Genomic DNA, 27756 nt, shown 5'->3' with positions numbered 1-27756 from the left:
CTCCACCACAAATGTTTATTGGTACGTTCCAACCCTCTTTACCCATAGATATTTGCATGCATATATGAAACACTTTTAATAGAAGTCATTTTAAGGTTTATATCTTTATTTTAAGGAGCCATTAAGGGTTAATTATGCCATCAACTTTTTGTATATACTATAAGGCTAGCTAGTTGTGTCTTTTTGTTATATCAATATGTTTTTTTTTAGTAATATTTTCATTAAATATCCATCGATTGTCCATTTCCTTTTCCCAACTTATAATAGTGCTTGATCACAAAGATCACATCTAATAGTGAAAGATCATCTATTCCTCTCGTTTTTTGATAGATAAATTAGGGATTAAATCTTCTTACAATTATTAGTTACCCATTTATTTATTCTATATTTTTGTTTGCAAAATGTCAAGAATCACTATCAAACAACCATTTTGGGTCGTTTGGTTGTTGATTATGAATAGGATTGAGTAGTTTTTTTTAGTTATTTCGTATGAAATTCAGCATTTCTAATACTATATTTGGTCTAATTTTTTTCGATTGTGAGACAAATTAAATTTGAATCGAAGTCCTCAAAGAAAATGCAAATGTAATAAAGAAAACAGATAAATTAGAGAAGGATGAACTTCTTGAATAAAAAATAATATATTAAAAAGTAATTGAAATCCATTCGATTGAACATTTACTTGTTTTGAATATGTATTTGTTTTCGATCGATATCTATGAATTGATCACGACTCAAAATATGGTTAGAGCCCTTGTTTATAAAACTTATATTGAATACGATTAAATATAATATAGCATTTTGATATTCGTCATTAAAAGGAGACATTTTATATTTTTTTTGTTAATTAGCATTTTATAATCTCATATAAAAATAAAATAAAATACATAAGTTATCAATATATACCGGGCCAGCCAGACCACAACGCTGCTAAAACCTTGGGTTTAGGCCCCAACATTATTAAGGCCCAAGAATCTAATTTACTACTAAATGTTTTGAATTTTATGTTTTTTATTTTATTTTATTGAATTTAGTTTTTTTTTTTCAGAGTGGATAAGCAAACTAGATAAATTTCCCCTTTTTATTAATTAATGCATTTATCTCTCCCTTTTTATATTTATTCTCACTTTCCATATATATTCATCCTCATTTTCTTTAAAATGAATTTTTAATTTCATTTTGAAGGACAATAACTTACTTTTCCAATTCGAGATTCTCTTTTACATTTTTTTTCTTCAAACTAATAATTTTATCTTTGTTACTACGTCTATTGATTCATAATCAAAGTGCACGTCTTTGAGATTATAAAATCAAGGTACTTATTTTTATAATCTCAAAAATTAAAGCATCAAAAGAATTGTTATATTATTATTTTAAAAAATCAATTTAATTTTCTCCAATAATTCTACTACTATCTTTTATAACAGAACTTGATTTACACAATTCTGAGTAAAATATTTTGCTTATGACATACTCCCTCCGTCCACAATTGTTTGTCATGGTAAGGTTATGCACACCCCTCAAGGAAAATTTAATACAAGTTGTAATTTGACAAATATAACCCTACTATACCAAGAATACCAAAAGTCTACATAACTTTTCAATTAAACTACACTATCATTAATGGCAGAGTTGGAAAAAAGTGACTAATTATTTTTTGATTGTTTAAATTGACAATTAATCTTGGACATCTATTTTTAGTATACCTGCCAAATAATTGTGGACGGAGGGAGTAAATGTTTACAATTTCCATAATACTAATAACTCAATATAAATCATTTTCTAAAATTAAACTTAATGAACTACAACATTTATAAATTTTATTGAGATGTCTTAAAAATTAAAATAACAGCTATAGTTGGCCGATAATTCTAAAACCCTAAAGTGTGTTTGCTTTCTAAGGTGCTTCTCTATCCTTTTAACACGAATCAAAATCTTTATAATTTGTGTGTGCTTTCTCATTTTATTTTTGTATTGCAGTGAAACAATGTGGGCTGTCATCAAAGTTCCAGTTTACATTAATGGAGGAGGAATTCGATACAGTTCAAGCAGCAAAAATGGCTGCAATAGTTTTGTTCGAGGTCGAAAATATTCGGTGAAGATGTGTTCTACTCCAGGACAAAATGTTCAGGTTTCAGTTAAATCAAAAATCGAGCCACTCCCTATAATGGTAGCTTCCTTGCTTTGCTATTATGTTGTTTTAATTATTATTTTTGCAATGATTTTAATTTATGCTGTTGTTAATTGATTTCTAGTTTTAGCAATGTTATATGAGAATACTGTTTGAGTTAGATTGATTTTTATTTTGATGTAAAGGTGAATGGTTGTAATGGCAAAATGGGGAGGGCAGTTCTTGAAGCATCAATCGCTGCGGGACTTCAACCTGTGCCTATATGTTTTGGTGGTCCAGAAGATGGAGGAAAAACTGTGGAGGCGGGTGGAAAAGAGATAATTGTGCATGGTCCTTCGGATAGAGAAAACATCTTGTCCTCTGTCTTTGAGGAACACCCTAATCTAATTGTAGTGGACTACACATTACCTGCTGCAGTGAATGGTAAGACAAGGATTCAATAATTTACAGTGATATGCCAATGACATACAGCAATTCAGTTTGAATCTGCTGAGTTTTGTCATTTTTCAATATCTTTAGGCTGTTATGATATGCTATAGATGTATTGATCGTATTTTTTTTGATATTTCGTGTTTGATGTCAATACTCATATACTTTTGGACATTATCATATGAAGATAAGGTCAATCATTCTCTATGAACTACTTTAGACCTTCCGAGAGGGATTTGTTATAAATGTTATTTCGTTATTAATGGTGTGGAATTACAATCTTGACTGAAGCATATCCACGTGTTATCATAAACAGTAGGTTAGCAACATTGCCCCTGGGCTTTGATCTAGTGGCAGCGTTCATCACGTGTTTGTGGGTTAGACATGCATCACATCTTTGAACCCTGCCTCAACCAAAGTCATGATATTTAAGTGGAGAAAGGTAGAGGGGTGGGTCCATTATCCACCAAGTTTCGAAGTGCGTGCTACTAGGCTCGGGGATTTTCTGTTATCAAAAGAGAGAAAAAAAAGATTAGCAACATTGGTTGACCTTATCAGAAGAAGCAAGTGCAGTCTTAAAGTATGCTTTTGAAGAGATATTTACAGTGAAATGCCAATGACTTTGAACCCTGCCTCAACCAAAAAACATGTATTTAAGTGGAGAAAGGTAGAGGGTGGGTCCATTATCCATTGAGTTTCGAATCGTGTGCTACTAGGCAGGGGAATTTTCTGTAATCAAAAGAGAAAAAAGAAAAAAAAAGATTAGCAACATTGGTTGATCTTATCAGAAGAAGCAAGCACGGTCTTAGCGCCTGGTTTTGAAGAGATAGTTGCACAAGGATAGGAGAAGGGGAGGGTTGAATGATGTGGACAAGAGCAGAAACTAGAAATTAGTGTATCTACTCAGTGGCTACGGAGAATGCGTTGGAGAACCAAAGCCCTAACAGAGATGATGTTTTTAGTGGCCAGCTTTTGGATGAGGCATGGTTAATAATACAAAACAACTTGCCCAGAAGATCGTTTTTTTTTAACTCTGTGTGAAGCTTCTGCTGGGTCTGTATGATATATGTTGATATATTGTAATTTAGCAAATTGTGTATGTTTTGGAACCTTTATGGTATTCAGTGAATGATGCTTGGGAGCAAGCAATGACTAGCTGGAACCAACAGAAGTTAAGTATTATAGGCAGACATGGAGAACCATTCCTTTATAAATATTTTGGATAATTTTGTTAGAAAGAAACCACAGTTGTCTTGAGAGGAAAGCATAGAATATTTCTCTTGTATAATGTATATTTCCTTTCAACTTAAATTTTTTGGTGTCTGGGGAAGTTTTATAATGTTTTTTTGTAAAATGCTAAACTTTAAAGTTTGTCTATAGATACAATCATCTTGATCTTGAGGTTCTTATGAATAAAATTTACCAGCATAGGTAGCTTCCTGTGATATTTTTTACACATGTCTTTAGTGTTGGGCAGAAAAGGGTGTGGAATGAGACATAAAAATACAAAAGCACCAAACTGATATCTATTGCATTCTTTGCTGGAGATTCTATTGACACAGCCATTGTGATGTTCTTGTTTCCACCATGAACCTGCAGATAATGCTGAATTATACTGCAAAGTTGGAGTGCCTTTTGTAATGGGAACAACTGGTGGAGATAGGGAGAAGCTCTACAAAACAGTCGCAGACTCAAAAGTTTATGCTGTGATCTCCCCACAAATGGGAAAGCAGGTTTAGACATTATGCTCTTTTTTTGTCACTGGGTTTATTGTTGTATGCCAGACTGTAGTTTAACAGGAGGTATATCTGTATGATTGCCTCTATTTTAGGTGGTAGCTTTTCTCGCAGCCATGGAAATCATGGCAGAACAATTCCCTGGAGCTTTCTCTGGGTACAGTTTACAGGTTTGTCTCCTTTGCCATGCTAGTTGACTGTTGGTTTCCAAACTCTTGTATCTCATAGTGATTTGAAATGCTGACTATATTCTGTCCATGCTTTCATTCTTTTACCCTAAAACGCTCTTAGTTGCATTACTTGCATTGATATGTCAGTTTATGTTTTCCTTGACATGTATACGAGGCTAATATAAATTCTTTTCATGCGGAGGTTTGCATATTGATGCCCAAATGGCTTTTAAAATTTAATGTTGCTATAGAAGATGTTAAAGCTATTGAAAATTACTTTCTGAAGTTCACTTTATCATTAAGAACTGGAACTCGTTGATTGTTTCTTTGAAGTGCTCTGCAAAATCAGTTTTTCGGCAGACAACAGAATTGGACTTTTTGTGTGATTGGGCAATTCGGACAGCAGAAAGGGACAAACTAAACCACCAGTTGTTTGCTTATGTGATTGATCCAGTGGGCCACTGGATGTTGTTTTTTAATCTTGACCGCTGTGCGATTAAAATGGCTGTTTCTCACTCAATTATGAGCTCTTTAGCAGCTGTTCCTTTTACATCTGGGGTTTCGGTTTGCCTCTTGTGGTTCATGGATGGAGAGAGATAGGCAGAGCATTAAGGGGGCTGAAAGTGACTTGCAAATGTCTGAACATCAAAATACTCCTTTTTCAACTTCATCTTCAAATTCTTTTTTGTTCAACTTCAACCAAATATTGTCCAAACGCCTACTAGATCATTTAGTATCCACAAGGTATCATGCCTGTGTTTTAGGTTATGATTTGGCTATTTGCATGCTCCTGGATTAAACATAGCAATTCAAAGACTGTCTTCTTAGGATTGGTTCTTTTATTATTTTCTGCGTCTAATTTGAGATATAGTGGACAAACTTCATGCTTATATCACTGAAATATGAAGGAACTGGTCTGCGAAGAATTAGTAGAGCTCCTATCCTTTCTGATTGTGCTGTTTAACAATAAGATATTTTATCTGATTGAGATAAATCTGGGTATCCAATCACATATACAAAGTATGCTTATTTCCATGTCTATATACCTGTGCATTCACAGTTCATCTTGTTTTCTTCTTTGCTTACCCAGTTACCCTTTGTTATTTCCTTATTTACAGGTCCTCTTGTAGTCTTATTCATCTCAATTTGTTAACAGGACATTCAGTTTGATTTATAGTATCCTGTGATTATAGTCTGAATTTTGACCCTCTTCATCAAATTATAAGGTGATGGAGTCTCATCAAGCAAGCAAACTGGACACTTCTGGAACTGCGAAGGCTGTTATCTCTTGCTTTGAGAAACTAGGTGTCTCTTTTGATTTGGATGAGGTGCGTCTACTACTTTGCTTATTCAATAATGACAAAACATTGTCCTAACATGGTTCTTCCATATCCTCCTGTCTCAAATTTCCATTCCCCCTTCCAGTTTACTATTTTAGTTCGTCCGGATCGGACTTTTTTCTTTTCACTAAATAGTGAACTCTCTTATGAATAATGCTACTCTACGTATTTGATCGTGATCTTCCATGCTTTTACGAACATGAGTTCATCTTTGCACAACTTGACTAATTGCTAATGCCCCCAACTTTAGTGTTCCGTGTAAATAAGTTCTGATAGCGTAAAGAAAAGCTCAGCTATAAGCATCTAAATTCATAGTCATTGAAGGAGTTTCAGGTCTATGCTGGAGCCAAGTTGAGTGGCAATAACTGCCACAAACAAGTTATTTGTGTTTTGACTTTAACCATGTTTTAGATAGCTGCAATGGGCTTCATGAAAGGATTTGATGGTAAAACCATCAGACTAGTACAATATATGTATCACCTCTATCCACTCCTGTGTATTGCTTCAAAATGGCTTTGGGGTTTCCCGACTTGGGACACACATTCGTCTAGGCAACTTGCAGAATTATGTTTCTCCTTCTTTCATGGACATTCATCTAGCAGAACTCACCACGTATTAAATCCATTGCACTATTTCGATACCAGCAAAAAGTTTAGAGTGGATTATATTTCCTGTAAGGCATAAATGTTCTATTAGACTTGTCTGAGTGGTTTTTCCATCTTTAAGTGGTGGTGCAGACTGCCAGTTCAGTCCATTTTAAAACTATGTTTTAAGTTTGGAGGGAAAGGAGAATGAAATGGAAGACAAAAGGTCTAATATATTTTCAGGGTCTTCTGGTTTTTGGGAGGAAAAGAGAATGAAAACGAATGATATAAAGATTAAAATTAAATTGGAGTCGAAGCATATATAGAGAAATTCAATTTGCTGTCTAGCCTTGAAATTGATTTCTATAACTTGCATTGAAGTGAATGTATTCTGAAAGCCCTAGCAGAATATCCTAGTTATCCTCGTGTATATTCTATCAGGTACAACTAATTCGAGATCCTGTGCAACAAGTTGAGATGGTTGGTGTCCCAGAAGAATACTTGTTAGGCCATGCTTTCCACATGTACCATTTGACCTCACCAGATGGAACGTAATACTGTCTATCCGCTTTCTTTTTGTTGTTGCCAATGTCTTTAAAAATTGAACAGACATTAATTTGGTTTCTCTCTTTCAGGGTTTCTTTTGAATTTCAACACAATGTTTGTGGTAGATCAATCTATGCAGAGGGAACAGTTGATGCTATACTATTCCTTGCTAAGAAGGTAATCCAAACTTACAAGAGCTTCTCATTCCTGCAGTTTCACCATGTATCTCAAGGAACACAATCAGTTTGAAATAGGAGCACCTTTTTCTGTTTTTGCACAGGGTTTTATCGACCTTTGCTGTTTATACAAAATAAAATAGAATAACAATGTATTGATTCAAATATAGGTGAAATTGAAAGAAGAGAAGCGGATATATGACATGATCGATGTGCTGCGAGAGGGCAACATGCGATAACAGCTGAGTTACATATGCTGGAGTAGTAGGATGTATAACATTTAGACCTGTCGGTGGAGAGAAACAAATGGTGGGTTCATTTTTCTTGGTTTGGTCCTTCCTGTGGTTCTTGATGCTTTAGGATCTGTAGTTGAATGATTCTTAAGATGCAACAATCAAAATAATATGACTAGTAGGTTTAGCTCCAGCCTCCATGCAAGCATTGAGTGTGCTTCTCTTGTTGTATGTTTTTTCTTCCCTTTTCATTTGTACTACCAGAAGAGAACGAATCTTATTGGAGGTTTCTGATGTTCTTGACAAGTAAAATATTCACTATGTATCGAGTTTTGACTATTTCTCTGTTGAGATTACTACATGACCATTTACATTCAATAGGTTTGATCTGGTTACATTGTTGTAGTTATGCCTGGATTAGATGTAATTAATCTTGCATAGAAGCAAATAGTATACCAGTAGTAGTTAATTTTTTCCCCATCTCTTCTACCCTTGATGACCTTTGGTGGATAGAGTTATCTGATACTCGTGGCTAGTGACACTTGTGGCTGGTGAAAGTTATCTGAATTCATTGAGTAGGATTTTGTCGTGTGAAAGATTTTCCAAATGTATAGATGTTGAATCCCCTTAAATTCGTCATATATTTATTTCTTTATATTTTAAATCCATCACTAGACAAGGTAGTTGTAGTCCCTACGCTTTGAATTTTTGACAGATAAGTTAATCTACTGTATATGCTGGATGTGATTCAGAGTGGCACTAGAAACACACATAGCACTATAGTTTAGAGGTGAATTCAAAATTTGAAGGTTCTGGATGACCCTATTTTTCATGTAAACTTACCACCAGTTATGGAGATTGAATTAGGACATACATCGATCAGTTCATTTTGTTTTGTGTTAATTCGATTCAATTTATAAAAAACTTTTTTCATCATATATCATATCATATATTACTATAAGTGGGAACAAAAGAAAGTTAAAAGTTGAATTACGATTTTACCCCTAATATAAATTAAAATATTATAAAACATTTAATTATTTAATTTAAATATTAAATTGTATCATTTTAATTAATATGTTAATGACTTTTGCACTTCCTTAGATTAATTCCTAATTAAAATATTTAATTTAATACATATTTATCATCTATAATTTATACGTATATAATAATAAATTAATAATAATAATAATAATCCAAAAATCTCTTCATAAAATGTATAATTAATTAATATTAAATTATTAAACAATAAACTGACCGTAGTATACTAATTAATACTAATGTTATTATCATCATATGAAAAGACAATGCTGTCATTGTAATTACAACCGGTTTAAAACTAAAAGAAGAGGAAGGGTTGATATTAATTTATTCATTAATTCATTCATATGATTATATCATTCATTTTTGGTCTTTTCAAATTCCCTGGATTAATGGTGGAAAAATATTCTCTTTATAGAATTTATATAAAAAATCCTACGTTCTTGACATTACTATTAATGTTATATTCATAGATGATTCTCACTTGACTTTATCCTTTTTCATATTTTTTGTAAGCTGTGCACTATATTTTTTTTCCATGAAGCAATCATTGCTCTTTTGATTTGGTTTACTTGGTCAGCCAGCAACATTTGAAGCATATAGGTAAGGATCATACCTCATTTATCTAGAGATCGTATGAAAAATATTGATGTCATTACTTTTATTTATTGATTTGGATGAACATATTTCAAAACTTTTTATTGCTGTTTTTTCTTCTTACTCGACGAAAATGTTAAAATTTAGTGGCTATGACCTTTTGAATTACTATAAGTTGCATCTACTAGCTTTAAGTTATAATTTATTATACAATCCACCTACTAACTATATTTAGATGCTCAAATTTACAGGTTTGGACAATCATTTTTCATATATGCAATAATCAAGTCATTCAAATAGGTCCATTGTCAATCAATTTCAACTTGCACTATAAATGGCTCTACTAAATTCTACAAATATTTATAACACCTTAAATCTCTTCAATCACCCCACATTTGTTGTATTATGTCAACCATATCAAATTATATATATGCCCTTAAATTTGGCAATTTAAGGTTGAGTGAGTTCAAGGCACAAGAAGTGTACTTTGAACTATAGAACAGAAGACGTTGGCAAAAGATGGCATGGAGATGGTTTATTTCCGATATTATATTACACTGCATAAGGCACAATTTTGACTAATTTCTATTTTTTTTGTAGGAATTAACTCAACAAGTCAGTAACGTTCTATAGATTTTAACCTTTGGTCAGTAATATCCCTATTTGAAGTGAGAAGATAGAACACTACATGCTTCTTCCTTGTAAGAATTCACTGCTTAGTGTATTATTAATCTTTTTTTTCAATAAAAATAAACTAATTTATGTTAGTTTCTTCACTTACATTATCTATCATAAGTTTCCCTTGAGAAGTCTATGGATTTTGAGATGCAACAACAAACTAAAAGATAAAAAACATAGATCCAAAAATGATAGATGGACTGCATGGGGAAGAAGAAGTCGAGATGGTGATATCTAGTGCACTTGAATTTGAGAAGGCTTGATTTGAAATATGAATTTATTTTTTATATGGTGTTTCATGCTCACACAAAATATATTGATGTTGACTTATTGCCACATTATATTTTATAATACAATATACATATTATTCAACTAATATTTTCTATCAAATTTCCAGTTTAAATGACTCATATAAGTAAATCAAATAGAGGGTACTTATACATGCACTTATGATTTATATATATTAAATTAATTCTCTTAAGTTGATACAACTTCAACAAACACTACTTTCATCTGACAATAACTACTTGATGAGCCTGAAATATTTGTAACCATTAGTGGTGTTGCTCATATCCATACTATTTGTCGTTGAACTATCATTTAGGTTGAATATTTTTTGATAGAGTAAAAGCACAATACAAAAAAACGTTATACAATTTGTTGACTGTATACAACTGCTAACTATAGTAATAGTTATCAAAGTAATAGAATACAATGCTGAAGGAACTTTCTTTCTTTCTTAAAACTAAGGGGATCATTTCAACTTCATTTGATATTAACTTTTGATGTGATGTACTTTGTGATGATAGTGAATATCGATTGAACTATTCATCAATTGAGCATGTATCCTTCACTTTCAGTTTTGGTGTTATTTCTAATGTTTTAAGAAGTTTAAACTATTAACATCAAATACACGTGCTCAAAACTAGTAAATAAATACACGCCAATGTACCAAAATAAATCTGGCCCGATTCATTGTAATACTCTCAATCCAATTTTTTCTTGAATAAATGAGGAAAATATATTTTTTAATAAGACATTACCCCTTTTGAATTTAAACATATTGTACTTAAATTATAGCAATAAGCAATTTTTCACTAATTCATATTTCTATAAGAAATAACAAGAGCCAAAATAACTTAAATATCAACAACACAAGTAAAGTTCTACCAAAAAAGAAGACACAAGTAAAGATTAGAGGGATAGAAAGATTTAAAAAAATAAAATTAAACTGACATAGAATTAAATTTTTGTCGACCTTTTCCAAAGGAAAAAAAAAGGAGCAAAAAATATAATATCTAGGCTAGATAAATAAGAAAAAGATGGGGTTGCTTTTGACAGAGAGAAGAAATATAAAAATGATGAAGTCAAAAAAATTGAAAGAAAGAAAATGATGCTATAGAAATTTCTAGCCTAGTATCGGAATGTCACGTCACTCCCACATAAATCCACCCATGTATAGTTACTTGGAAAAATTAACAAAAAGATTGGATCAATATAATATCTCTATAGTCTTTATTTATGTTTCCTACTGGCTACTAATTACAAATTAGTCATTGCTTTACTTTCTCATTCATTTAATTTGATGAGAAAAGTAGCAAGTCCGGTAGGGACGGTCATGAAACATAAGTTAATACGTAAAATTAAAGTTAGGTTAGTGAATTATCTATAGAGGGTTGACTTGGCTAGAATATGTCTAAACTAAATAAAAAATTGTTCCCAAAGCTGGAAAATTTCCCTAAAAAAGACGAAGACTCAAAGTCATCTCTGTCCTACTTTTAGGGCTCGTATGGTAGCTAGTAAAAAAACAAGTTATTTCATATCCGCGGTTCAAACTCAAGATCTCTGATTAAGGAAGAAACATCCTTATCCACTGCACCGTATTCTTAGGTGGTAATTCTATCGTGCTTTTAGAGTTTATTTGGTAGCTAGTCAAGAAGTAAAGTAGTAAACTATCCATGTTTAGAATTATTACAGTTTAGATTTGCAATATTTGATTTTTTTAATCTAAAAATATGATTATACTCGTAAGTTCTAAAAATTATTTAAAATATTCATAAGTTTGCATTATCATTTTATAATAAACATGTTACATGATAAAATTTAAAGTCATAGATTATAAGCTACAACTTGCTTATAAACAGTTTACAATTTTGATATTAACATTACTTTAAACAAGTTCTATGAAATATTACCATTACATACTTAAGAGTCTAATAACAACAAACATATCATCAACTAGTTTTCTTCCGAAGAATTTTAAAAAAAAATTAAACTCACATCGAATTAAGTTTTTGGCGATCTCTTCCGAAGAAAAAAAAAAGGAGCAACAATATAATACATCTATCTTCTAGATGAATAAGAAAAAGATGGGATTGCTTTGGACAGAGAGAAGAAATACAAAAATGATAAAGTCAAAGATATTGAAAGAAAGAAAATGGTGCTATAGAAATTTTTAGCCTAGTGTCGGAATGTCATATCACTCCCATCTTTCTACGTAAATTTAATTCGTCCCTGTATAGTTGGAAAAATCAAAGAAAAAATTGGATCAATATAATGTCTTCATAGTCCTCAGGTATGTTTCCTAGTAATTACAAAGTAGTCTTCACTTTACTTTTCATTCATTTAATTTGATGATAAAAGTATCAAGTCTAGTAGGGACGGTCATGAAACATACGTTGATACGTAAAATTAAAGTTAGGTTAGTGAATTTTCTGTAGAGGGTTGACTTGGCTAAAATATGTCTAAATCATATTAAAAATTGTTCCCAAAGCTGGAAAATTTCTCTAAAAAGGACGAAGACTCAAAGTCATCTCTGTCCTACTTTTTAGGGCTCGTATGGTAGCTAGTAAAGAAACAAGTTATTTATGTACTATTATTAATTTCTGTATAAGTTAATAATATTTGATAGATAGTTAGAAAATAAGTTTTTTTTTTATATAGAATTATTATAACATTTGATTTGCAATATTTGATTTCAAAAAATGATTTATATCCATAAGTTTGTATTATCATCTTATAATAAACCTGCTTCGTGCTAAAATTAAATTCATAAATTATTAACTCCAACTTGGTTATAAACAGTTTCCAATTTTTATTATTTATATTACTTTTAACATATTCTATGGAACAATGCCATTATATACTACACTGTCAAATAGCAACAAACACATCATAAATATGAATGTAATACATAAGTCGAGTGAGTCGTGCGTTTCTCTTTCTCATTCTTGTCAAGTTTTGATTAATAAATGATATGAGCTTTTTTTTTTGAGCAACTTTCACATATCGTAAACATAAAAATTATATTTGTATATTATAATTATAGTTTGTATAATTGCGCTTCATAGCAAATTTTATGTTTGCTATGGAGCTTTTGATTTATATAATTCGCTAGAAACATCCAATTTTATACAAAATTGTTCAGTTTTGTATAAATTCATTTATATATTGTAATTTGTATAATAAGATCTGTATTTGTATAATTATAAGTGTATAGGACGAAAATATATATATTTGTATTTGTATATACATTTTTCTCTCGCTTTATACAAACACAAATGCATTTTATACATTTTATACCGAAATGTATAAAATGGCTAATTGTATACCGAATTAGATGACAAAAAAATGAAATGTTTGCTGCGAATTACAATTAAAATAAACTATAGTTATAACATTTAATTTGAATTAATAGTTTGCTATTTTATACAATTTTCCCCATTTTTTTTAATAAAATATAAAAGTTTGGAGTATATTTTAAAAAGTTTCCAAAAAACCAGAATTTGGCCCAAAAAAAACTAGTTTATGAGGGTTTAGATTTTGTAAAAATTAGGCAAATCACATATTATAAGAAGGAAATTACTTCTTATCCCTACTCTTTCATTAATTACCAAAAATCCCTTTTTTAGTGTCTTTCGGATACATAATATAGCAGCGCGGATACTTTAATTAATAAAGGGTGGATACTTAAATTATTAAGTTGTTGGCACGGATACTTTAATTAATAACGGACGGATACTTAAATTAACGGGCGGATGCATAATATAGCAGCGCGGATACTTTAATTAATAACGGGCGGATACTTAAACTAATAAAGTATCCGGTTAAGTTGAATTGGGGGAAAATAAGGGATTTTTGTATTTTAGTAAAAGAGTAGGGAAATATTGAGAATAGGTAAAGTAATGTTGTGTACTTAAGTAATTTGTCCTTAGATTGTTGCCAACAAAAATGAGCCCCCCCCCCCCCCCCCTATAAATTATTACTCCCTCTATCTTAATTTATGTGATACATTTCATTTTTTCAGAATCAAACAATTTAAGTTTGATTGAAAATTAACTCATGGAATCATCAATTTGTTTAAAGTGAAATTTATATATTTGTAAACTACGTAAAATGTATTATAAATCACAATAATTAGTAATTCAAAATATTTAAAAGATATATGAAAAATTTACGATAAAAAATAGATTTATTTGAATCTCGAAAATCGAAAAGTGTCACAGTAGGCCAAATGGGTCCTACATCTAGGCCCCAATTTTTATTTTCTCTTTATAAATGACATAACATTTTTCAATTTGGTATTAGACATAGAAGAGAAATAAAAGAGAGATGGAGAGAATAGTATTGTCTCTTATAGTCGTTCTATTTCTCATGGTTTGTTTTTCATTTGGTGATCCACTTTGCTCTTCTCATGATTCCCTTGCACTTTTACAGTTTAAGCATTCACTTAACGCGACAGGCGACCATCAATATAATTGCCCAAATTATTTTTATGATAAGACGACGTCTTGGAATATGAGTAGTATGGATTGTTGTAGGTGGGATGGAATTACCTGCGATGGCTTCACTGGTCATGTCATTGGTTTGGACTTGAGTTGCAGCAGACTTGAAGGAACTATACATCCTAATAGTAGCCTTTTCCAGCTTCGTCATCTTCAAACACTCGATCTTTCCGCTAATGACTTTTCAGGTTCTCAATTTCCACAGGGGATTGGTCAGTTGGTCAGCTTAACGCATCTCAATCTTTCTTACTGTTGGTTCAAAGGGAGGATTCCATTCGGCATCTCACACTTGTCCAATTTGGTTTCCCTTGATCTATCTAATAACTATTATCCCTTTGTACACTTAAGTCAGGACGTATTCAATATGCTCTTTCAAAACGTAACCAAGTTAGAGTTACTTTCTCTTTCTCTCCTAAACATCTCATCCAGCATACCCATGAATGTATCATTCTCTTCTTCTTTGAGATATCTAGATCTTTCAAGAACTAACTTGCAAGGACACTAGCCAAAAAAAATTTTCCTCTTACCCAATCTGGAAACTCTCAGATTGTCACACAATATTGATCTCACTGTTTCGTTACCCAAGTTTAACTGGAGCAGTAGTACTCATTCACTAAGGGAGTTAGATCTCTCTTTTAATAATGTTTCTGGAGGGATACTCCATTCACTCGGAACTACTACTCTCAAAGCCTTAAAGATTCTACGACTTTCTGGGTGCAACCTTGCCGGACCATTTCCAGAATTCATTGGGAACCTTTCACAGATCACCCAACTACATCTTTCAGACAACAACTTGGATGGCAAAATTCCAGACGTTTTTTCCAACTTGCAATTGCTTACATCCTTGTCACTGGAGAACAACAACTTCACTGGCCGGTTCCCATCTTCTCTTGTGGATTTTACTAACCTTCAAGTTTTAAGGTTGAGAGACAATTCACTCAGTGGTACACTTCCCGAGTTTGAGATCAACTCTCTAAAAACACTTGATTTGTCTCGTAATCAATTCTCTGGTCCCATACCTCAATCGCTTAGACATCTTCTCAACCTAACTGTTGTCTTTCTTGGACAAAATAAGTTGAGCGGCGAGATTGGAGCAGAAATGTTTTCAAGCATGACAAACCTCTCAATTCTTGATCTTTCTAATAGTGGTTTATCATGGAGTGGCAATATCAACACCACTTTTCCCCTTCTTTCTTATTTAGCTTTACGCTCTTGTCGTGTGAAAGACTTCCCAGATTTCATATTCAACTCTAAGAAGTTATGGATTTTGGATCTCTCGGAGAATGAAATTCACGGGCAATTCCCTAAATGGTTTGGGGGTTTGAGTGCATTGGCAAACCTTAACCTCTCTCACAACTACTTTACAAGCTTAGACCATATACCTTGGGAGAGAATGACGATACTTGATCTTCAATCAAATTCACTCGGTGGACCTTTGCCATCTCCCATTTGCACATCAACTTCACTTTATATGATAAATTTGTCTTACAATAATTTGAGTTCCGAAATTCCCAATTGCTTGTTTACTTCTTCCTTGCTCAAGGTCTTAGACTTACGAGCTAATAACTTCCATGGACCCATCCCAAACAAATTCCCAAAGTATAGTAGACTAGTGCATATTAATTTGAGCAAAAACAAATTGGTAGGTCCCATACCAACATCACTAGTCAACTGTACATCCTTAAGAGTCCTTGATTTGGGAAACAATAAAATCCAATCTACATTTCCCACCTGGCTGGAAACATTGCAAGAGTTAGAGGCTCTCATACTGAAATCTAATAGATTTTACGGACCCATCGTTGCTTTTAAAACAAAATCGCCATTTCCAAATATGAGGATCTTTGACCTCTCCGGCAATTCATTTACAGGCTCTTTACCTATGGAGGTTCTAAAAGGTTTCAAAGCTATGATGTACATGGATGCACACAAATCAGGAGTGGAGTACTATGTCGAGAAAACTATGAGTTTCGGAAGTTACTTAGTCGATGAGCTTTTATATACAGGATTGTATGTGGAATCGGTGATATTGGTGATGAAAAATCAAGAGACTAAATTCAACAAAATCTTGAAGATGTTCACTACAATCGATTTATCAAGGAACAAGTTTGAGGGAGAAATCCCGAAGTTCATTGGGAATTTTAATTCACTTCTGCTGCTGAATTTATCTCACAACAACCTCACTGGGCATATTCCTATTGAAATGAAGAACATGAGCACTCTTGAAGCTTTGGACCTTTCATTTAACCATCTTACCGGTAAAATTCCAGTGGAATTGGCACGTCTCACATTTCTTGCGGTCCTAAATCTGTCACACAACCATCTTGTTGGACCTATTCCTCAGAGTAATCAGTTCAATAAGTTTTCAAATGATTCCTATTTAGGAAACTCTGAATTGTGTGGATTTCCACTGTCAAATGAATGTGGGCATCATAAGAGTGCATCAGTACCAGTTGAACAGGAAGAAGATGAACCAAGTTTTCTTAGCGAAATGACTTGGCAGTCTGTGCTAATTGGTTATGGTTGTGGCTTGACTTTTGGTTTTGGCATAGTGTATCTCATATACCTCTTTGAAAGGCCAAGATGGTGCATAGACTCTTTTGAAACTATCACTCGGGAAATGATATACATAGTACTGAGGGCACGTAAAAGGCGCAGGAGGAATTTTCACAGAACAAGACACTGAAAATCTGAGGTAATAATTAATTCATTATTTTATTGTCTGCATAATCAAATATACATCTTATTAGCAATACTTAAGGTCATGAAAACTACAACATAATCCATTAATATTAATGGGAATTGGAAACTTTGTTTATTGCACAAGCTCTAGTCCCAAAAGAGTTTCTTAGCTACTCAATACGTTAGAACTTTATTTGTTTTTTTTTTTCAATAAAAAATCAAAGAAGTGTAGACAATATCCAAATGTAACTCATTGTTTATCATTGCTATTCAGATGGCAATCAGAAAGTATGAAGCAAGAGAGAGGTCGGAGTATGCCACCAGAGCATGGGCTTGGGAAAATAGTGATTTTATAATTTTAAAATAATGCAGATTGTTGTTTTTAGTATACTAGTTTCTGGACACGTGCGTTGTGTGTGTTCAATGCAATATTTTATGAATTTGTTAGGATGATTAAAATTAAACGAAAATATGTGTGTAATGAGTACTAAAATGCAAAAATCTCAAATAAATGTTGTGACAATATTTATTTTTTATAGAAAATTAAATTAATGAAGACTAATAGAGAGAAAATATAAAAAATAAATATAGAAGAAAAAAAAATAACATACACATCCTTCTTAAGACTTCAATCATAACAATATATAAATGAAAAAAGAAATACAAAATCGGTACATATTTTTCTAAGTTTTTGTCGACACCTTCTCTTGTATCCAATCAAAATTCAAAAGTCTTCTCCATTTGAGTCAAATTAAAGCATGAATCAAATAGAAATATTACTTCATTTTCGTAAAGTGATATATAATCAGACTAAGGTAGATATATCATATACTTTAGATGTTGATGGCTTATGTACTTTTATAAAATGAAAAGGATTCTTGTATCTATAGGGGTAAAAATGATATTTCAACTTTCTAAACTTTTTTTTTTTTGTAATATATATATTTAGTAATATATGATTGTAATTGTTTGTCAAGTATTTAACATACCTCTGGCAAGATATGTATTGTATATCTCCAACCCTACACTCTAATTTACTCTCAAAATATAGAGTTTTCTGTTTTTTCAGACAACTAACTCCAATCCAATTCTCTATTTTACTCTCTAAAAAAGAATTTTTTTCTCTCTGCTTAATATTATATTATTATTTCTATGTCATTTTTATTTCCCTTTTCATAATATAAATCCTTTATTTTTCACTATGCAGAATCGATGATATTAGTGATGAAAAATCAAGAGATTGAATTCAACAAGATGTTGAAGATCTTCACAACAATCGATTTGTCAAGGAACAAGTTTGAAGGAGAAATCCCTAAATTCATTGGGAACTTGAATTCACTTCTGCTGCTGAATTTATCTCATAACAACCTCACTGGGCACATTCCTGTTGAAATGAGGAACATGAGCACTCTTGAAGCTTTGGACCTTTCATTTAACCATCTTATCGGCAAAATTCCAGTGGAGTTGGCAAGTCTCACATTTCTGGCGGTCCTAAATCTGTCACACAACCATCTCGTTGGACCTAATCAGCTCAATACGTTTCAAAATGATTCCTATTTCGGAAACTCTGAATTGTGTGGATTTCCACTGTCAAATGAATGTGGGAAGCATAAGAGTGCATCAGTACCAGTATCATCGGTTGAACAATAAGAAGATGAGCCAAGTTTTCTTCGCGAAATAACTTGGCAATCTGTCCTAATGGGGTATGGTTGTGGCTTGACTTTTGGATTAGGCATAGTGTATCTGATATACCGCTTTGAAAGGCCAAGACGATGGTTCATAGACTCTTTTGAAACTATCATTAATGAAATAATATACATACTACAGAGGGGACATAAAAGGCGAAGGAGGAATTTTCACATAAGAAAACACTGAAAATCTATTCAACAAGGGAGAGATCAGAGAGCTACTAAAGTGTCTGCTTGGAAATGCAGATTATCATGTTAATAACTAAACTAGTAGTACTATCTATTAAGTATTTATCTCACTTTTGGCAAGACACATATACTGTATAATCAACTTATTGATGAGAATTCAAAATTGAATTAGTGCAGAATCAAACGTCTTCCAACATGGAAACTCAAATACTTGATCATTCTGTTCATCTCGAAAGTTAAAACAATTTAAGAAAGGACATCTAAAGACAAGGTTACAAAATAAAGAAAGTCTTTATTGAAAGAAATAGTGACCTGGAGTATTTCCTAAAAATAGATGCCCAATTTGAAATAATTTATTTTATTAGCAAATGCTTATCCAATAATTAAAAAAAATTAAGATTCTCTATGTTGTTAGAAGTTCTTTTTACCATTATCTAAGTGAAATTTAACTATGAATTTACGTGTATATAACCTATACTAGTTTTTGAACACGTGCGTTGCACGTGTAGATCATGTTAATTAGTATAAATACTGTTAAAATATAAGTGTACGATGTGTAAAATACAAGCTCAAATCAATGAACGGTGAGCATATTCAACTGATATTATGATCATTGCAAGACACATCATACAAAAATATTGTTATAAAGTGAATTCAAAACTAATACTATAATGACTTCAATTATACAATTCTTATAATATATCACCTATTCAACTTGTTAAAAGTTCTTTTTGTAACATGTTACAACATGTAATTTAATTGTCTACATTATAGATATAAAAGATTTAATGCCTTAAAAGTTTTCGCCTTCTTTTTAAGGAATAATACCCTCCACTTTTTTACATATGCATACATATCGAGAACTTGTCGTCAAAGGAGAGTGGTGTTTTGTAATAGTTTTAGAGAAATTCGATCAACATATGTCTTCCTTAGGATGGCTAGTAGTTTATTATTAATTTCATAGTCTAAACCTACAAAAAAAATATTATTTGTTATAAAATAATCATTGTTTAAATATTTGATTGACATATATAAATAATAATTACATGTATATGTACCCTTCGTCTTATTTGGCTCATTCAAAATTATTATTCTCTCATCTATAATTTTTGACAAAAGAAATTTTTATCAAGTTAATACATATAATTGAATTATGAAATACAACACAATCATTTGTGAGATATTAACAGTATGGTAGAAAAAAGAAAACAATATAAACCAAAAATTATATGGTGCAAAAAATAAATGCATATAAAAAATGATAACTTTGAATATATATATACACACTTATGGACCAACCTAAAAAACAAATGAATTGCATATAAGAAAACTTGAAATCATCATATATTAAAATAAAACCAATAGAGCTTCATAAGAATAAAGATAAAAAGGATCATACAAGAAATAGGATAAATGAGAGGATTAAGCTCTCAAGTAACAAAACAAAATAAAAGATGAAGAGGCATACCTGTTGAGCTTGTTTCATCCAAGTAATGACTAGTTTAAGCAAAAACAAAATAAAATTTAAAAACAAAATCCTCTCTTGCGTCCATTTATATTTTCATAACATTGTAGTTGTGAACATAATGAGTATAATTATTAGTAATTAGTTGAGAATACCAAAATTACTCCAAGCCAAATAGCATCGGATACATTGCAAGGCAATATGTATAGTGATTTTATATTTCTACACAAAATAGTAACAAGAGAATCCAGAAAAGAGAAACAATCATAAATAAAGAATTAGAATTGAAACAATCCTTTCTAATTTGAAAAAATCTTCAAATGATAAAAATCTTACAAACAAACAATAGAAGATGGAAAAAGAAGGAACTTTAACATATGAGTACATAGAAATGCTAGTGGAAGAATTGAAGATAACAAATTTGTATTTGGTAGTGGTATATACTTATTTAGCTACAACTCTTCATATTCTTTAATTTAATATTAAAAGGTGGAAAACCTTAATTCATGTACTTATTATTTAATATTCTAGAAATCTTAATTGACTCTTGTTCTTCCACATTCTCTTCCTAATAAATAACTTACTCCCTCCATTCCATATTAACTTAAGCATTCCATATTAACTTAAGCTTTGAGCCCTTTTTCATTTTTCAAATTAACTTAAGTTTTAAATCTTCAAGACTATTTTTAAAATATTCTTCCAATTTTACCCTTTAAGTTAGTATTGGAATTAGTTATTATAATTGATGTTTAGTTATTTTTGACAATAGTGGAAAATTATGTTCATTTATGTCCTAACCTAGTTTTCTTAAAGGGTGTGAAACACGTCAAAGCTTAAGTTAATATGGAATGGAGGGAGTACAATTCAAAAAATAATTAAAATAATATTATTTAATTAATTAGATGTTTAATTTAGTCCAAGGGTAAAATGGTAATCCAACTTTTCATGTTTGGAGCTTCCCACTTATAATAATACTAGTCTCTTGGCACGTGCTTTGCACGTGAATCCCATATTATTCAATATAAACTTTTAAAAACAACATAAATAATAACAAAATGTGTGATGAATAACACAATTTAAAATTAAATAAAAATACAAGCTTGAAATAAATAAGAATTATTCTATTTATTGTATACGCATGTCCACAAACAACTCACAAACACACAAATATAATGAGCGCAGGAAATAAACGAAAAACAAAAATATAATATGGTCATGAAAACATTATGCATGATGAGAGGAAGTAGAAACGAATACAAATCAAACTTGCTCAAAATAACTTGTTTCTCTTCATTTATAAATAACTATTACAAATATTCAGCAAAAGTAAGGAAGATAGTGACAAAAAAAGAGTGATAAAGAGAAAAGACGGAGGAACTCACCGTGTATAAATATTTATAGTTTTCTCTTCAATTAACGCATCACCTAAACAACTTATGCCCCTTGCACTTGCAAGATAAATTATTTGACAAATCAAACAAAATTTCAGTTTCAAAAGTACGTCTGAAATTAAATGGACATATATCTAACCGATATTCAAAGAGAACTACTTAAGAGTCATGTGTTACCCAATATCCAAAAAGAACTACTTAAGAACTATGAGTTGCAGTACAAAGAAAGTCTGCAAGAGGGAAACATTCACCTAGTCTTGGTGTATGCTGATGACATTTTCATAGTAGTCTTTAATTTTATTATGAAGATAAATTTTATAAACTGTACTATCAATTTTTTCAAACAAATGCATAGTAGAGTTATGCTCAGCCATGCATGAAACTTCTTTCTGATTGTGTATTGTTGTTGATCAATTTAAACGATGTTGGCCCACATCTGATAGTCATCCGATACAATGCTTTGATTGTTCATTCAATACTACAAAATGATATAAAAAGGATATAATATGACCACTATAAAGAAGACTAAAATAGTGTCCCATTAAAAAACGACTTATTAACAATCTTAGCTCGAATTAGTAGTAAAATTAAAAAGTCTCAATTAAGACGTGAGACATGCAAGTTATCGCATATTGTGAATGCTAATTATGATTAAACTCATATGTACTTCAATCGTAATTTATGTGATATCGATTTGATTAGGGTTAAATTATTTTTTAATATAGACATATAAATCGACTTAAAAATAAAATGTAAGTAGAATAAAGAAAATATTAAAATTATACATTTATTCCATAAATTCAACACTTAAATAACAAATCGTACGTAAGCAAAATCTAAATTTGTCCAAAAGAAAAGGAATAGTATTGTATTACCTTTTGCCTGAGAAGATACACCAAACAAGAAATAAACAGTTGTAGGTTCTTATGGAGCCAAAATGAAAAGAATAAAACGATAAAGTTTTCTGATGGTGTGGTTTGGGCTTTTATAAAGAATAGAATACGAAAAGTATTGAAGATAGTGACCGATTAGATAGTTAGTTAATTATGAAATACCATTAGTAGGTTTAATTCTTTTTCTGTTAAGTCTGTTAGGTTGTTACAAAAGCATGATGTATATAAGTAGAAGTTCTTCATTTTCATTTTCAGTTGTAACTGAATAATAAGATTCCAGAAAGTTCCAATTCTCTCTCTGAAATTCAAGATGGTATCAGAGCGGTGAATCAACAATTGTTTGATTCAATTTGACGATTCGATTCTGGAGTTCATCCATTGATGCAACAATGCCTGCTTCGACTGAGGAATCGACAGTTGCGATCGAAGTACCGGAAACACTTGCGATAGTTAAGTCGAAGAGGAATCATCCTCTTTATCTTCATCCGTCAGATACTCCTGGTAGTATCTTGACCACAGTTCAACTTACCGGAGCTGAGAATTACTCACTCTGGAGTAGATCTATGTTAATCAACCTGAGGGCGAAGAGTAAGCTGGGCTTTGTCCTTGGAACCTGTAAGAGAAACGATTATACCTTAGAGCTAGCAGAGCAATGGGAGAAATGCAACGCGTTTGTTCTCGCTTGGATAATGAACACAGTGTCGAAGGAGTTGCTGAGTGGGATCGTTTACGCATTGGATGCTGCAATGATATGGGTAGATCTAAAAGAGAGATTTGACAAAATCGATGGATCAAGAATCTATCAATTGCACAGGGAAATTTGCACAATTCACCAAGGTAATTCAACTGTTTCAGCATATTTTACCAAATTGCGATTGATGTGGGATGAATTTGATGCAATTGTGCCCCCGCCTTCATGTAATTGTGATGGATCTAGAGTTTATGTGGATCACATTCAGTATTTGCGTCTGTTTGCTTTTTTGATGGGTTTGAATGAAATGTATGGGCACGCACGCAGCCAAATCTTGATGATGAACCCTTTGCCAAGTGTTGGCAAGGCTTATGCCATGATAATCTCAGACGAAAGTCAACGAGTTACCTCAGGTATGCGTACAGCTGGAGATGTGATAGAAGCTGCTGCATTATATGCAGGAAGAGGAAATTATTCTAAAGACACACGATATGATGGTGGCAAGGGTGAGTACAATGGGAGAACAAAGAAAAAAGTAAATTGGAATCTGTTTTGTGATCATTGTAAAATATATGGTCATACTCAGAAAAATTGCTTTAAGCTGATTGGATATCCTGAGGATTGGAAATTCAAAAAGAAAGTGTCAGAACAGGGTGGAGAACAGAGCTACACTAATCTAGCTAGAGGAATGAATTCAGGCAAAGGGAAGAATGTTGCCAATAATGTACAATTGGAGAAGGTTGATGAAGACTTAGGAAGTGATGTCTTTGGGGCAGTCAATGCAGGACAAACGTATGCACAAGGTAGTTCTCATGATTTCAATTCAATTCATGCTAATTTGCAGGCCTTTGCTGCAAGGTCTGATTACACTCCCAGTCAATATCAAAAGATAATGAAGTTGTTGAATGAGGATGAGAAGCCTAGAGAGATAGCCAATATGGCAGGTAACTTCCATAATGTAACAGTTTGTTCTTTACTACCACAAAATGAAGATTGCGTAGCAGTCATGAGTGCTAGTTCTAAGAATGAGCCGAATGCATTTAAAAGTGGAATTAATTGGATAATTGACTCAGGGGCGACATGTCATATGACTTCAACTCTTGCTAGTTTGGATAATGTCGATGACTTTAATAAGAATGTAGGTAGAGGAGTACATTTGCCTAATGGTCAAATTACTTTAGTCACACATTCAGGAAGCTGTGGAAAGTTAGACAATGTATTGGTGGTGCCTGATTTTAAATATGACCTATTATCAGTATCTCAAATGACTAGGCAGCTGCAATGTTCTGTATGTTTCTTTCCTGAATTCTGTGTTTTTCAGGACCTCTTCAATGGAGAGGTGAAGGGGATTGGTAAGGAGATAGAAGGTCTGTATTACTTCTCAAATCAGTTTCGTGAAAATTCAGCTAGTGATGATAGCAAAGTACTGATGACACAGGCAGGAGATACAGGTTGCATGCTGTGGCATAACAGGATGGGCCATCCCTCTATCAAGGTGTTGAAACAATTATCTCTAGTAGAAAAAAACTTTGATGTAAAAGTTTGTGACAATTGTTCAGTCTGCCCTTTGGCAAAACAGACGAGACTTCCATTTCCACTTAGTTTGTCTACTACAAATGATATATTTGATCTTATTCATCTAGATGTATGGGGGCCATATAAATTTGCTACACATGAGGGGTTCAGATTCTTCTTGACTGTTGTAGATGATAAGTCAAGGATGACTTGGTTGTTTTTACTGAAATTCAAAAGTGATGTTTTTGCTGTATTAAAATCTTTTCTTGCACTGGTTGGTAATCAGTTTAACAAGCAGGTGAAACGAATAAGATCTGACAATGGAACTGAGTTTTTTAACAAAGATTGCAACACTTTATTCTCATATTTAGGGATTATTCATGAGAGTAGTTGTCCACACACCCCACAACAAAATGGAGTGGTGGAACGAAAACATAGACACATACTTGAAGTAGCAAGGGCTCTTAGGTTTCAAGGTTCCATTCCCATAAGGTTTTGGGGTGAATGTGTAATAGCTGTTGTGTACCTTATAAACAGGATGCCTACTGATGTTTTGAAAGGGCAGTCCCCTTACCAAATTTTCCACGGGACCAAACCTAAACTTGATCATCTGAGGACAATAGGTTGCTTGTGCTATGCAACTAAGTTAATCAAGGATGACAAGTTTTCTCCTAGAGCTTATACTTGTGTCATGATGGGTTATTCACCTACTCAGAAGGGGTATTTGTTGTATAGCTTGAGTTTGAAAAGGTTTATAGTGAGCAGAGATGTTGTTTTCAAAGAGAATGTCTTTCCATTTAACAAAGTGCAGCAGGATGAGCATATACCAATTTTTACCGGCCATGAGCTGTTTGTCGATGATACTACGCTACATGACACTCATATTCATGGGCATGCTGATCATGCTGTAGAAAACACCACACAGCAAGCTGAGTCAGAACATGATTTAATGATGACTGAACCTGTTCCATTGGTAGAACCTGCTCCATTGGTGGATCCTGAAGTTGATGATGTGGATGTTTTGGTTAGGGACCAAGATGAACAAGGTGTTCAATATGTTGTACCACATAGAACTTCCACCAGGGTGTCTCATCCTCCATTGTGGATGAAGGATTATGCTGCAACTGTGACAGATTCTATACCACACTCACTGGCTACCTATATGACATATAGGAAGTTGTCTCCTACGTATCAAACATATTTGAGTGCTATATCAGTTGATACAGAACCACGAACATATGAAGAGGCTGTTAAAGATCCTCGATGGGTGGAAGCCATGAAGCAGGAAATCCGTGCATTAGAGGATAACGGAACTTGGAATGTCATGCCACTGCCATCAGGAAAGAGTGCAATAGGTTGTAAGTGGGTGTTCAAAATTAAATACAAAGCTAATGGTCAAGTTGACAGGTTTAAAGCTAGGCTTGTAGCTAAAGGATACAGCCAAACAGAAGGAATTGATTACCACGAAACATTTTCACCTGTAGTGAAGATGGTCACTGTGAGATCTATAATTGTTATTGCAGCAGCTGAAAATTGGATGATATACCAAATGGATGTGTTTAATGCTTTTTTGCAAGGTGACTTGGTGGAAGAAGTGTACATGGAATTGCCTAAGGGCTTTACTAGAAAGGGGGAGCATCGAGTTTGTAGACTTATCAAATCTTTATATGGTCTTAAGCAGGCTTCCAGGCAATGGAATGCCAAGTTAACAGATGCATTGACAAACTCAGGATATATACAAAGTCAACTGGATCATTCCCTATTCACTAAAAGGAAGGGTTCAACTTTGGTCATTATACTTGTATATGTAGATGACTTATTGATTACAGGGAATGATTATAAGCTGATACAAGAAACTAAGCAAATTCTACATCACCATTTCAAGATTAAGGATTTGGGAGAACTGAAATATTTCCTCGGCATTGAGTTTTGCAGATCAACACAAGGAATTGTCATGAATCAAAGAAAATACGCATTGGAGTTAATTTCTGATGCTGGACTAACAGGGGCAAGGCCTTCTTCAACACCATTAGAGTGCAATGTAAAGCTAACAAATGCAGATTTCATTCAAGATGATACTGATGAATTGTTTGCGGATATAACCAGATATCAGAGAATGATTGGGAAGTTGCTCTATCTAACCAATACTAGGCCTGACATAGCCTTCTCAGTTCAATGTCTAAGTCAATTCATGCAGAAACCTAAGGTGTCTCACTGGAATGCAGCCTTGAGAGTGGTTAGATATATCAAGGCTGCACCAGGTTTAGGTTTGCTTATGAGTGCAAGAAAAAAGTCGCTGCTCACTGGCTTCTGTGATGCAGATTGGGCTGCGTGCCCCAATACCAGGAGATCTATTACTGGATACTTATTGAAGTATGGGAATTCATTGATATCTTGGAAATCCAAGAAGCAGAACACTGTTTCCAGGAGCTCAGCAGAGGCAGAGTACAGGAGTTTAGCAACATTAACAGCTGAAGTAGTATGGGTAACTAATTTGTTCAAGGAACTGGGGTTGAATGTAGATAATCCTGTTACCATTCATTGCGACAGCAAGGCGGCTATACAAATAGCAGCAAATCCTGTGTTTCATGAACGGACAAAACACATCGAGATAGATTGCCACTTTATACGTGAAAGGATTCAACAAGGTCTAATTAATACAAGTTATATCAACACCAAAGAACAACAAGCTGATTTGTTAACTAAGGCTCTAGGCAGGTCTCAACATGATTTTTTGCTTGCCAAGCTAGGTGTTCTGAATGTTTTCAGTACATCTAGCTTGAGGGGGAATATTGAAGAT

The 27756-nt window shown here is 32.7% G+C and overlaps 3 protein-coding genes across 3 annotated transcripts in view; all 3 read left to right on the top strand.

The window, feature by feature from the left end:
- Nucleotides 1-27756, top strand: part of LOC125816242 (vesicle-associated protein 1-1-like) — a 150596-nt gene that overhangs the window by 17639 nt on the left and 105201 nt on the right. The gene's annotated exons all lie outside the window — the stretch shown is intronic.
- LOC125816241 (4-hydroxy-tetrahydrodipicolinate reductase 2, chloroplastic-like) lies at nucleotides 1929-7687 on the top strand. The gene is made up of 8 exons (XM_049495824.1): nucleotides 1929-2170; nucleotides 2317-2554; nucleotides 4160-4293; nucleotides 4392-4466; nucleotides 5693-5794; nucleotides 6832-6941; nucleotides 7026-7113; nucleotides 7283-7687. Exons 1-8 carry the CDS (start codon nucleotides 1988-1990, stop codon nucleotides 7349-7351), a joined length of 999 nt encoding a protein of 332 aa, XP_049351781.1. The 5' UTR covers nucleotides 1929-1987; the 3' UTR covers nucleotides 7352-7687.
- On the top strand, nucleotides 14273-18774 carry LOC125816600 (receptor-like protein 9DC3). Its single transcript, XM_049496214.1, has 3 exons — nucleotides 14273-14665; nucleotides 15032-17087; nucleotides 18332-18774. Exons 1-3 carry the CDS (start codon nucleotides 14273-14275, stop codon nucleotides 18772-18774), a joined length of 2892 nt encoding a protein of 963 aa, XP_049352171.1.

Source organism: Solanum verrucosum, unplaced genomic scaffold (assembly GCF_900185275.1).
Source record: "Solanum verrucosum unplaced genomic scaffold, falcon-dt-bn FXZP01000261.1, whole genome shotgun sequence".
Lineage (NCBI taxonomy): Eukaryota > Viridiplantae > Streptophyta > Magnoliopsida > Solanales > Solanaceae > Solanum > Solanum verrucosum.
Note: the sequence above shows the minus strand (reverse complement) of the source record. Positions and strands in the feature narration are given on the sequence as shown.

Bases quoted from the DNA above. Each gene is read 5' to 3' on its own strand.
- LOC125816241 (XM_049495824.1), top strand. From the start codon at position 1,988: ATGTGGGCTGTCATCAAAGTTCCAGTTTACATTAATGGAGGAGGAATT. The intron at 4,467-5,692 runs GTTTGTCTCCTT...TCAAATTATAAG, and splicing joins TCTCTGGGTACAGTTTACAG to GTGATGGAGTCTCATCAAGC. The intron at 5,795-6,831 runs GTGCGTCTACTA...ATATTCTATCAG, and splicing joins TCTCTTTTGATTTGGATGAG to GTACAACTAATTCGAGATCC.
- LOC125816600 (XM_049496214.1), top strand. From the start codon at position 14,273: ATGGAGAGAATAGTATTGTCTCTTATAGTCGTTCTATTTCTCATGGTT. The intron at 14,666-15,031 runs GTCAGCTTAACG...TCGTTACCCAAG, and splicing joins CACAGGGGATTGGTCAGTTG to TTTAACTGGAGCAGTAGTAC. The intron at 17,088-18,331 runs GTAAAAGGCGCA...TTCACTATGCAG, and splicing joins ATACATAGTACTGAGGGCAC to AATCGATGATATTAGTGATG.